General features: G+C 38.9%; 1 protein-coding gene across 2 annotated transcripts in view; it reads right to left on the minus strand.

Annotated features, from left to right (window-relative positions):
- The window catches only part of TBC1D22A (TBC1 domain family member 22A), a 183,970-nt gene that overhangs the window by 55,136 nt on the left and 115,144 nt on the right, over nt 1–13,690 (minus strand). For both annotated transcript variants that reach the window (XM_042469051.1, XM_042469050.1), the window contains exons 9-10: nt 3,280–3,386; nt 517–592 (exon numbers count right to left, since the gene is read on the minus strand). In XM_042469051.1, the coding sequence (XP_042324985.1) occupies nt 517–592; nt 3,280–3,386 (183 nt within the window). The remainder of the gene's footprint in view (nt 1–516; nt 593–3,279; nt 3,387–13,690) is intronic.

Raw genomic sequence — 13,690 nt, forward strand, 5'->3', positions numbered from 1 at the left:
CCTTGCACCCACTGTAATTTATCTCTAATATTAAAGATGTTATTTCCAAAGTTGTAATTAATTGCATTCCACAGAGAAATTATTCAGAAGTTCCTGATAGCAAATTGATACACACAGGCACAAAACACAGCACCAAAGGACAACTATAAACAACCACTGTGACTTTCCGAATTACTACAATCATTGAGTTTAATGCAAAATGAATGCTGGCTGCCTTTTGTACGTAGCCATTAGTCTGCAGCAAAGAGATTGGCATTGAATTTTGATTACTTTGCCTTAATAAACCATAATGAGAGTGGCTCATGCTCTACTGGCTTTCCTTTAAATGATACACTGCAGCAAGTTTGCAAAAGGCGACTGTGCCACAAGCTGATTAAGGACGACACCTTGCCTGCGAATGCCTGCATTATAGTAGGGGCAGATTGTTGCGCTGACATTGGCAAGGCAACTCACAATGCTTTTAACTAAACTTTCAACCAAGCTGCATTAGAGTCTCACTTAGCTTTTGAGACTTACCATCGATCCGGCTAACGAGTTCTTCCAACATTTTCACTTTCTTCTGAATACCTGGCTGTGCAAAAGTGTAGTTATCCTAAGGAGACAAGATTTTAAAACCTATATATCAGCAAAAAGATATGAAAATCAGCAATTCCAAAAAACTAAAGCACACAGTGCTCAATGAATATGTTGCTTTAATTCCTTCCTTCCTGCCCACTTAACAAGTGCTATCTATGGTCTACCTCAGCCATGCAGAGTGACACCCTAAAAAAGAGTAAAACTATTATTTGAAACAAGGGGGAAATTATAGTAACACAGCTGACTGTATAATTATTGTTGTTGTTGTTGTTATTATTATTATTGCTATCCCGCTTTCCTTCCAAGACTGGGACCCAAAGCAACAATCACTATGTTGCTTAGCAAATGTAATTTTAATTGAGATTCTTGCCAATGTATTTAAGATATCATGTTTTCTAGAACACATGTATCAATAAGTAAAAATATATACATCAGAAACTGTCAAGTTATTTGGCAGAAAATATACACTCAGATTAAAGACTTAGGAAGAGTTCAGAAAAGCAGGATCATAACAATCTATTAAATACAGTCATCTCTCTCTATCCCTACATTCTGCATTCACTGCTTGAAAATATTCACATTAAAAATAAATTTGGGCCATTACCTGTTACAATGAGTTCAGAAATACCCAAGAAATCACTTTATAGAGAAGTAGGGAACCTGTGGCTCTGCAGATTTTGTTCAACTCCTATCAGCCCTAGTCACTATCAACAATGATCAAGAGGAGTCAGCCCCATCACAAAAACCTATAGAGTATTTCCAATGGTAATCAACCCATTGCATCAATTATTGAATAGTGAGTCAACTCATGGGTAAATCTCATTGATTCAGAAGGGTGGGGTCTGCTCTAGGTGGGGCTAACAATAGGATTCAGGGCCACACGTAACAAAAACATGATTCTCTCTCTCTCTCTCTCTCTCTCTCTCTCTCTCTCTCTCTAAAGTCTCATATTTTTGATACTGAACCTGGCTTTTTGAGAACTGTTATGTGTAAGTGGGAAAAAAGTATGTAAAATATTATATTTACATATAGAATGGATGAACATTTTAATGGCTCTAAAAGAATTGGTAGTTCTGATAGTAAGTGGTGAGTTAATTATACCCCATTTCAAGGTAGATGCTGAAGATCCAGGTTCTTCTTGCTGTGCTTCCAAACAGAAAAATATTTGAGCTACATTAAACCTTTTACTCCAGAAACCACTTATCCAGCCCAATTACTATTTTAAATATCATCAGTTTCTGCAGGACATGTTTTTAAATTCAACCTTTTGACAGGTGGATGCATTTTATGGTGCTGAGAAAATGTCAGACAGGAACAGTAACAAAAACAAAGGGAGAATTTTAATGCAGTTAGTGAAGAAGAACAGCATTTAGCAAAGACAGAAAGGAATATCTGTCAATAACTTAATAATACTGGCAGTGAAGCATAAGGCACTCACAGTCTCCTTCTTTCCCCATGAGGGTCATAATATGTATGCATAAATTAAACCATGTCAAAAATTAAAAGAGGTTCTATCTGCCTATATTTCACCCGACTGTCTTTATGAATCTCTTCTCCTCAAATAAAAATTATTGCTTGATTCAGCTCTGGGCCTATTTAAAACTAGGAAATGTAAAAGTATTTTCCAGAAAGTAAACTATTCAAGTGCAATGGACAGACATGCAACCAGGAGATTACCCCTCTCCTCCCCCTTCCATGAGTAAAACCTTCACAGAGAGTGATTTAAAATGTCTTTCATTTAATAGCTGACATATGCATTGATGGGCACAAATGATTAGCAAAACTTATAGTTGTTGCTAAAAAAAACTTGATGGTTTGTAAATTAAAACCCGGTACGGACAGGCAGGAAGGGGCAGTGAAATGCTGCCCCTGTCTGCCCTGGATTGGTGCCGCAACAAATTCACGCAGTGGCACAGATCCAACCTCCACAGAGCACAAAAAGGAGCCGTTTTTTCTGGCTCCTTTTTGTGCCTGCAAAGAGGTGTCACAGCCACTGCTAGGTGGCTTGATCATGCCCCTTTGGCACAATGCCGTTTGGGCACTGCGTCAAAGGAACATCATCATTGTGCATGCTGTTTGAACAGGAAAATGCAAAACAAATCAAAATAAAACTCATCTCAGGGTAATTTATCTATATATAACGAAAATGTTCTTGAGGAGGTGGAGAAATGGCATTTTTCAAAGAAAGCTATGATTATACTGGTCTGCTCTCTTAAGAAGGATTAATTTGTTACTACACTGCAGAATTAACAATATTTTATTTCGATACTGAATGTACAGTTGGCTGAATGTATCCACAAATTCAACCATCCATGACTTGAAGATACTCTTTAAATACATATAATTTCAAAAAGCAAACCTTATTTTTGCCATTTTATATAACAAACAACATTTTACTAAGCCACTGTATTTAATGGGACTTGAGCATCCATGGATTTTTGTACCCATGGGAGAGTCCTAGAACCAAACCCCAGCAGATGCTGAGGGCTCACTGTATACTGAATATTCATATTGAATATATTGCCATGAAGAAGAGTTAGTTTCCCCCTAAAAGATGTATCAACCAGAGTTTATCCATTTCCCAATATGGCAGCATGAGCTGCCTCACCTAGTCAGGGGTGCTCTTTAACATCCTTAACTCAGTTACAGACTACAACATTAATCAGTTATTGCCACTGCTTAGAGAAGAGGAAATCAATTTACCTGAATCCCATCAAGTAGTTTACTCATGCACCAGAAACTGTCAGCTTCAATGTTCTGCACTACTTCAGCAGGCAAGGTAGAAACATCAAAATTTTCCACATCTTCTTCTGTTTTGTAAAAGAAAAAGAAAGGGAGAAAAAGGCATGTCAATCAAGTACACAGAATGAACAAGAAGTCAATGTCATATATTTATTCCTAACCTTACCTATGAGCATTACAATGTCACAAATGGGTCCATAAATTATTCCTGTGGCATACAGTGACATTTACAAGCTTAACCTAGTGCATTAGTTGCAACCTTACCTGGGGAGAGACAGGCTGGCCAAGATTTAATTAAGTTCTGTGTTACACTAATGTAAAAAATGCTTGAAGACTTTTCATAAATTGTAATTAAGTAATCAAGCAGTTGCATTATGTAGTAATTTGGAATGGGCATTCTGATTGTATTATGTCTGTGTTAAGACAACTGAATTGTCTCCCAGTCTGTCACCAGGTTGATTTTGTCATTTAAGCTTCACCAAACTACAGTGGGGCCTTGTTATCCGCTGGGGTTTGGTTCCAGGATCCCCCATGGATAATAAAATCCATGAATGCTCAAGTCCCATTAAATACAATGGCACAGTAAAATGATGTCCCTTATATAAAATGGCAAAATCAAGATTTGCTATTTGAAATTTATTCTTTTGGGGAATATTTTCAAGCCGTGGATGCTTGAATCCTTGGATAAAAAATCCGTGGATAAGGAGGGCTGACTGTACATAAGAACAGAAGCCCATTCATATTATAGAATTATAGCATTATTATTCCACTTTAATTGCCACAGTTCCATCCTATGGAATGCTGTGATTGTCAGTTTGGTGAAGCTAGAGTTTTCTGCCTGATAGTTCTAAATGTCCCTCCCTTCTCTGCAGCTTCCTGGATTCCATATGATAGAACCATGGGAGTTAAAACAAAATAATAGGCTGATAATTGTTTCATGTGAATGGTACCCAGATTGTGAAGTTGAAGGCTTTCATGGCCGGCGTCCATAGTTTTCTGTGAGTTTTTCGGGCTATGTGGCCATGTTCTATAAGAGTTTATTCCTAATTGAAGAGCCACCTGTCCCCATAGAAATAGAGAAACTTCTTCAGTGGAATGCCTTCAGCAGGTGCCTCTATCATCTAAAATGGGGCAGGTGGCTACAAGAAAGGGAGCCTTCGTGGTGGTGGTGCATTATCCAGAATGGCTTGCCTGTTGGATATTTTCCTTTCACCACTGGGCAATGGCTTTTTAAGATATTTAAATGCTGCTTTTATAATTGAGAAGGGTATGCGTATTATTATTGTTAATCACCTTAAGAATATATTTGGAGGGAAGAACAAAAATAGTTAGCAAACAGTTAAATTTTTCTGCACCCAGAACAGTCTACTGGCTTCAGAAGGCATGCTTTCATAGATAGCTATCATCATAAATCAGTAATATTTTGTTGATGGGTCTTTTATCATGCTTTAAACTAGTAACACGTTTTCTTTTTAGGTATCCTGCATGAAGAGAGACTTCTGTGTAACTTGAAGATTTTCTACTGGTGCTAATAAAAAATTTTGTGATACTTATTATGATTGTATCCTCCCAAACTTGGTAAAATGGGGTGGGAGCACTGGCAGAAGGTTTCATTGAAGAAAGAATAGCCAAAACCAGAACTCTAATTATCATGGAAGTACTCTATGAATATCTGTAAGGAGAGGTTCATGGTTTCTGCCTAGGTCAATGAGTTTTCAAGGAAATAACATGAGTCATTTTATGTGTGCAAGTCCATGATAGCTTATGAAGAGATTAATTGGTTTCTCCAGATCAAACAGCTGGTGAGCTCCAGAAGCACAGCAAGTTCCAGTTACATTTTCTGCCCCAAGCCCTGACAGAGCATCAACCAGAATGTGCTGGGAGAGCAGCAATTTATCTAGCTTTGGAGAAATTTATCAGGATCTTATTCTGTTGGCAACTGTTGAGAAATAGAACAATATCAAGTTACATCCCTTCCTCAACTGATCTCCTCACACAAAATTGAAAAATAAAGGTATACTGTAATGGTGTGTGCTATTCAACTTAAATTCTATTTTACAAATGAAAATTCAATAAAAGATATCAAAAAAGAATTTTTGTAGTCCCTTTATTTTATGCTGTACCCAACCTAAATGAACATCAGAAGCCAAACAACATTCAAGCATAGTTAGGCCTGACTGATTTCAAGTGTTTTAAATGCCTCTTAATTCTAGCCTTCACATTTACAGTGGTGCCTCGGGTTACGAAAGTAATTCGTTCCGCGGCCGCTTTCGTAACCCGAAAAGCCTTCGTAAGCCGAATTGCCATAGGCGCTAATGGGGAAAAGCCGTGATTCCGTGCGAAAAAGCCGAAAAAAGCACCAAAAGTTTTTTCGTAACCCGAAAAAACATTCGTAACCCGGAACAATAATTCCCTATGGGATTTTTTCGTATCCCGAAAATTTCGTAACCTGGGTATTTCGTATCCCGAGGTACCACTGTATTTTATTTTATTTTATTTTATTTATATGCCACCTTTCTCCACGGAGGGACTCAAGGTGGTTCGCAGACAAAACATTTAAAATCTTAATAAAATTCAAAACAATTAAAACATATACACCCAATATAAATCACATAAAATATACAAAAGTTAAAAACAAACTAAAAACACACCTGCTCCATAAAAATCACCCCACTATGCATTATATACCAAATGCCTGTCTGCATAAAAATGTGTTTACTTGCTGGCAAAAGGCCACCAGGCAGGGGCCAGCCTAGCATTCTGCAGAAGGGCATTCCACAGGGTGGGAGCAGCCATTGAGAAGGCTCTCGCATGTGTCCTCACCAAGCGAGCCTGTGATCTTGGAGGGACTGAGAGGGATATGGTCTCTCAAACAATCTGGATCTAAGCCATGTAGGGTTTTATTAGGTCATGACCAGCACTTTGAATTGTGCCCGGAAATGAACTGGCACAGTAAAATTGTTTTAACAAGGGAGTTACATGGCTGCAGCGTTTTGAACCTGCTGATGTTTCTGGACAGTTTCCAAAGGAAGCTCCACATACAGCAGTCCAAACAGGATGTAATGAAGGAATGTGTCACCACAGCCAGAGCTGACATCTCAAGGAATGGGTGCAGCTGGCACACAAGTTTTACCTGTGCAAATGCACTCCCGGCCACTGCTGAAACCTGGGCATCCAGGCTTTGAGTGAAGCCCAGGAGTACATCCAAGCTGTGAGCCTGAGATTTCAGGGGGAGAGTAACCCCATCCAGCACAGGCTCTATCTTGTCTGGATTAAGCTTCAGTTTGTTTGCCCTCATCCAGTCCATTACTGACAGCAGACACTGGTTCAGTGCAAAGACAGCTTCCTTGGAATCAGATGGAAAAGAGAGATAGAGTTGGGTGTCATTCGCATACTGGTTACACCACACCCCAAAACTCTGGATGATTCTCCCAGCAGTTTCATATAAATATTGAACAACATGGGGGACAGAACCAAACCCTGAGGGACCCCACAGTCTAATGTCCAGGGGTCCCCAACACCACCTCCTGAATTGGTCCCTCTAAGAAAGACCAAAAACACTGCATAACAAACAGTGCCCCAAGTCCCATCTCAGAAAGTCAGCCCAGAAGCATACCATGGTCGATGGGATCGAATGCTGCCAAGAGACCCAACAAAGAGACACTCCTTGTGTCCAGTAGGTCATCCACCATGGCAATCAAAGCTGTCTCTGTGCCATAGTCCCTGAAGCTGAGAGACCACCACTCGCTCCAGAACCTTGCCCAAGAATGGAATATTAAAGACTGGCCAATAGTTATCCAAAATGGTGAGATCCAGGGAGGTCTTCCTCAGCAATGGTCTCATCACATCCTCCTTGCTGCAGTGAAGAAGTCACCACTCCCCTTACCCACTCAGCCAGTCCCTCTCTACCTCCTTCCAGAAGTCAGAAAGGGCAAGGATTCAGTATGCATGTGGTGGCTCTAACTTCTCCAAGAATCCTGTCCACATCCTCAGGCTGCACAAACTGTAAGATCCCTTATGGCCAAATCTCAATTTTCATACATGAGTGCAAAGCAATAAGCATTTAAATGTTGCAATTGCTGCACAGCATTACATGAACATATCTCAATGTGATATTGGCTTTACTTAGAAATTAACTCCGGATGGTTCTTCTAGAACAGGCCTGCACAACATATGGACCAAGGGCCGCATGCGGCCCAGCAAAGGATTTTGGGCAGCCCACATGAATGTGGAATTACTTCAAGGCTTTGCCGCCACTCAGCCTCCTCCTGAGGAGAGGGCCATGCAGACAAGGAGGAGTAGGAAGGGTGAACGCTGGTCCTGCAAGGCTCCTCCACTGCAGGACTTTCTCCTGAGGAGGAGGCTGGGTGGCAGAAGAGGAGGAGGAGGAGCAAACACCCTACAATGTTCCTCCACTGCTTGGCTTTCTCCCAGGGAGAAGGGCAGGTGAAAGAGGAAGGAGGGGTGCAAATCCTTGCCCTCAAGACTTCTCTGCTGCCTGGCTTTCTCCTGAGAATAGTGGGAGGAGGAGGAAGGCTTCTCCTAAACCAGGTTCCTCCTGAGAAAGTCTGCAGCAGTGGATGAAAATGGACAAATGCTCAAGGTTCCTCTGTTGCTCAGCCTTCTCCTGATGAGGACAGGCAAGGCTCTTCTGCAACTCAGTTGGAAACTATAAGAAAACTGTTGTCTCATCCAATTATTTTTATGCCCTTGCTGTTGTATGTCTTCAAGCCATTTCTAACTTATGATGACCATATGGTGTTTATCATGGGGTTTTCAGGGGCTGGGTATGTGTGACTCACCCAGATCACCCAGGGAGTTTCCATGGCTGGACAGGCAATCAAAGCCAGAGTCCAGTGGCTGAAACCACTACACTAGAGATCCCTAAATGCCATAGAGATTTTATTTTTTGTTTTGTTTTAAGGCTTAGCTCACTTAGACAGGAAATACTAATTTACCCCTTACTCCCAACTTGACTGTCCTTGTCAATAAGACGTGGCTGAAACTGTTGAATACATGCTTCTCTACTGCCTATATTACATCTACCTTTTACAGTATATAGTATTACCCCAATTATATATTACCCCACTGCATATAGACCAATCTGATCATTTTCATTGCACCCTTCTTTCAGATTTTATTCAAGAAATTATTCTTAACATTGTATTCTTTGTGTGTGTTCTAGCTACTTCTACTAGGAATCAGCTGGTTAAACCCTTTCAGTAATGTTACCAGTAGTGGCAGGTCGCCAGTCACTTTATGAAAGACACTTTGTCTTATTCCATAGTATGCATATATGTTAGTATCTTCTGGACTTGTAATCTGTACCTGTTCATTTGCACTTAATTTCTAACTGTAAATGCATGTCTATGATCATAAGGATTTCATATGTAATTTTGGAACATCAAGAACAATCAGTTTGGTATGCTACTAATTAGGAAAGCATAATTTCACCTTCAGTTGCACAAGGTTCTTTTCTGATAGTTCCAAAGGAAAAGAAAGAAGAAGAAAAAAGAAGATAGAAAAACAGTTTTTAATTAAGATTGAGGTTTAGCTTTATAAAGTTCTGAGTGGCAGTTAGGCATAGTTGTTTGCAATAGAAATTATAAAATAAATTTGAGAATTCAAGGGCCATGCCTAGGGTCCTTTAAAATTGTGCTCATCAGTACATAAAAACATGACACAACAGCTTAAGAACAAGTGCCACAAATTCTCTCTAAACATAAACCTGCTCTTGTAGGCATACACTTTGGTTTCAATTCAATTCCCTGGTTCCATGAAAGATCCTAAAAACACCCTGTATTATAGATGATCAAATAATTAGAAAAAACGTTAAAAATTAACCAGCTGCATTTTGGCTGTCTGCTGTCTGCACTGGTTAGCCACTGCCAAAAACAGGATACTACACTAGATCCAACTGGACTCCTTTGTTCTTGTGCATCACAGCCCAAAACAGGGTGCATAATTATGACATCACCAAACTTGAAAAACCTAACATGCCATCAGTTGCTTCTAACTATACACTTGTACTCACTGACATTGTATTATGATCCACAATTAAGGAATTAAAAGCCATATGTAAACGATGAAATGGTTTTAAAACTTGAACCAAAGTGAAGATGTATTTAGCATTCCTTTAGCATTCCAGTTTTGCAAAAAATATTCCTGCATGCAGTTTTTTAAGAGTCTATCAATATATCTTCAGAACTACAAGACTCCTCAGTCCAATCAAATAGAATATTGTGCCATGCACTGGATCACAGGCAGGTTGTGTTATTTCTCATTTCGTTTTCTCTCGCCACTTCAGCTAAGAATCAAATGATTCACTTTTAGGTCTCATGTCTTTAACCAGTGCACAATGGGCAAATGAAACTGTTTCATCTTCAGGCACAGTGACTCAATGGTGCAAAAACTTTACCTGCTAGTTTCTGAATTATTATATACCAGGAGGTCATGGTATGCAGGCCTAACCTACTGGAGAAAAGATGACAGGAGCACCAACAGATCTGTAGTATATAATACATGATTTAAAAAATCTGAATTGACTCATTAAGGAGGGAGGATAAAGAATCTTTCTAGAAAAGCAGAGATACTAAAGTGGAATGGATAGCTGTTAATATCAAATGTGCATATACAATATAATCCTGTTAAAAGTAGTCACTTGCAAACTATGCTTTCAAAACTGGCAACAAATTGAATTCCAAAAGACTGCAGCATTACAATTGCACCGTATGCAGATTAAATTAAAAAAAAAATCCTATCAGGACAACAAGCATCTTTGTCAGTATCTGGATGGATGGGAAAGATACCACTGTACAAAAACTCCCAATTACTATGCCTCACAGCTACATCTCTCATTTTCTTCAGTTTCCTGTGGTGATTCTCATCATGCTATCTACGTAAGTGTAGAAGATAGCAAAATAGTTGCCTAAAGAAAAACTGCTGTGACATGAAGTAAGTGACATGCTGATCCAAGTGCTGTGGATGCTGCAAGCATTGCTATTAGCTCCTGTTTACTCCTTCATAGCATATTATCCTATTCTTGTGAAAACCTCCCCTGAGCAAAAAGGAGTAATTCATTTAGAAAGGCTCTAACGAGATGCATTCTCCACAGGCGGCAGCAACACAACAAAATGAAAAGGAAATTAATTACAGTTTGTCACACCTTAAGTTGCTGTACTCAAACAGTAATGGTCAGATTGAGAGCTAGTCAAGTAATGGTCTTTTGGTCGCTTTTAAAAGCAATTAAATTGCACAACTCTGTTTGCACCTAGGCTTTACAAATGAATTTCACCTGAGTTCCAGGATGGTCACCATGACTGTTAAACTTAACATTTATTTTTAGCATCACGCTGAACAGATTACACAGTTAAAGGTTACTGCAGGGTTCAGCGATCTTATTTCATCGATAAGGTATGTACTTCATTAACGTTTATATTCATGAATAGACAATGGAATACTTGATCCAAGCACGGGTTCCAAATTCTATTCTCAAAGAAACAATCTCTGCTAGTATTCAAGATTTCCTATGACATGTTTCCTAGCTCAAATCACAATATAGGTCAAAGCCACTGAATACTACCCAAATTGTTTTCAAGGAACAGTTTACAATATCCACAATTTACCACTGTATTCAATGAACAATGCTCAGTCTCCATGTCAGCAGTTCAGAATACAACACAAAGCTGGCAATAAAGGACAATATACTAAATGACTGAATGAATGAATTTGACAGTTGTTTTGAAAAATAAGGTTCTTGGATGTGGGTTGTAAGTTACTGAAAGGAGTCAATACTTTCAGCTCTCATAGATCACATTCTAGTACAAGTGGAAGTTCTACACACAGTTATGCACTGTATAATCCACTCCAATCTCAATTTAAATAGGGAATGCATCCCTCACATCTTCATGTGTATAAGTATTTACAAAATAAATCGCTCAATATTAAAATTGAAGACACATGTCATTCCCATCTTTAGCTTCCTTTGAATTTCTTTAAGCACTCTTCATATTCAATAGATCCATTTCTCTGTTTCTACTGATAATTTTATTTCCCAAAGTGGGAATGACAATTAAATATTGTTTTTCTGGAAGACTGGGAGAAAATAATGTGGTCAATATATTTTTATAACAGCCATTTATTAAAGACTGAAATCAATTCAGAATCTTTCGCACACATGAGACAACATATTATTACTAACACATTCAAAACACAAAGTGCTTTGAAAGGGTACAATGTTTTCACCAAACACCAAGAAGTCATTTTAAAATGCTGTTATATAAAATGCTTTGTGAATTCTTAAAGCATTGTATAGCTTTCTTCCATAATTATGCTACATCATAAAAAAGTCCATGATAAGCAGAACAGCACACAAACAAGGCACTATGCGGGACATTCTACTTCTCAGCGGCACGTGCTAAATGCCCTTGACCAGCAGAAACCCACTGGATATATTCACCTGTCAGTACTTAGCTAATTAAAGTACCTATGGATAAGTGTGAGCAAACTTACAAAGCTGATTCATTATGAACAATGAATCAAAGAATCATAATTTGTATTTCAATTTTTCATAAGGAAATACACAGCATGCAACAGACGGTTTCATTAGCATAACCTAATTACATAGCAACTCATTATTCCACAAGTCACTGTTAATACTGTTACTAGGATTGTAAACATGTTTACAAAATTTGGGAGTGGGACAGGGAAAAGAAATCAATGAAGAATTACATTTTACCACCACCCGCAACTATTAAACTCCTATAATCAATCTGTGCTAATTACTACTGAACACCACAAGTTATAAACAACACTGTGGGGTTATATCTAAAATACTACAAAGCTAACCCTTTCATGGTTATAATTAATTCCTACTTATTCTCTCTTAAAACAGACTGATTTCATTCCAAGGAAAGAATGAAACTGATTATTACTAATTTTGATAACAAATACTGAGCATACATATTACTTCCAGCAGATTACTAAACATCTTTTAGACTCATAGAATCATAGAAATGGATGAGAACACAAAGGCCATCCAGTCCAACCCCCTGCCATGCAGGAACTCTCCATCAAAGAATCCCTGACACGTGGCCATCCAGCCTCTGTTTAAAGACCTCCAAGGAGGGAGACTCCACTACACTCTGACGGAATGTGTTCCACTGTCAAACAGCCTTTACTATCAGGAAGTTCCTCCTAATGTTGAGGTGGAAACTCTTTTCCTGTAACTGGCATCCATTGTTCCGGGTCCTAGTCTCTGGAGCAGCAGAAAACAAGCTTGCCCCTTCCTCAATATGATATCCTTTCAAATATTTAAACAAGGCTATCATATCACCTCTTAACCATCTCTTCTGAAGGCTAAACATACCCAGCTCCCTAAATCTCTCCTCATAAGGCATGGTTTCTAGACTCTTCACATTTCAGTCACCCTCCTTTGGACACGCTCCAGTTTCTCAACATCCTTTTTGAATTGTGGTGCCCAGAACTGGACACAGTATTCCAGGTGAGGCCTGACCAAAGCAGAATAGAGTGGCATTATTACTTCTCTTGATCTAGACACTATACTTCTATTGATGCAGCCTAGAATTGTATTGCCATTTTTAGCTGCTGCATCACACTGTTGACTCATGTTCAACTTGTGGTCTACTAGGACTCCTAGATCCCTTTCACACATAGTCTCGTTCAGAGAGGTGTCCCCCATCCTATATCTATGCATTTAATTTTTTTGCCCTAAGTGCAGTACTATACATTTCTCTGTGTTAAAATTCATTTTGTTATCTTTGGACCAGCTTTCTAATCTATTAAGGTCAATTTGAATTTTGATCCTGTCCTCCAAGGTATCCTAATTTGGCTTCATCTGCAAATTCCATAAGCATGCCCCCTATTCTTTCATCTAAGAAGTCATTGATAAAGTTGTTGAATAGCACTGGGTCCAGGACAGAACCCTGTGGCACCGCGTTGGTCACTTCTCTCCAAGATGAAGAGGAGCTATTGGTGAGAACCCTTTGGGTCCAGCCATTCAACCCATTACAAATCCATTTAACAGTTGCACATTTTACAAGCTTGTTTGCAAGAATGTCATGGGGAACCTTGTCAAAGCCCTTACTGAAATTAAGGTATGCAATATCCACAGCATTCCCATCATCTACCAAGCTGGTGATTTTATCAAAAAAACAGATCAGAAGAGATTAATTAGTCTGGCATGACTTGTTTCTCAGAAACCCATGTTGACTTTTTGTGATTATGGCATTCCCTTCTAAATGTTCACACTCTCTATTTAATTATCTATTCTAGAATCTTTTCTGGTATTGATGTCAGACTAACTGAATGATAATTGTTAGGATCCTCTTTTTTCCCTTTTTGAAGATGGGGA

Source organism: Sceloporus undulatus, chromosome 5 (genome assembly GCF_019175285.1).
Source record: "Sceloporus undulatus isolate JIND9_A2432 ecotype Alabama chromosome 5, SceUnd_v1.1, whole genome shotgun sequence".
NCBI classification, from domain to species: domain Eukaryota; kingdom Metazoa; phylum Chordata; class Lepidosauria; order Squamata; family Phrynosomatidae; genus Sceloporus; species Sceloporus undulatus.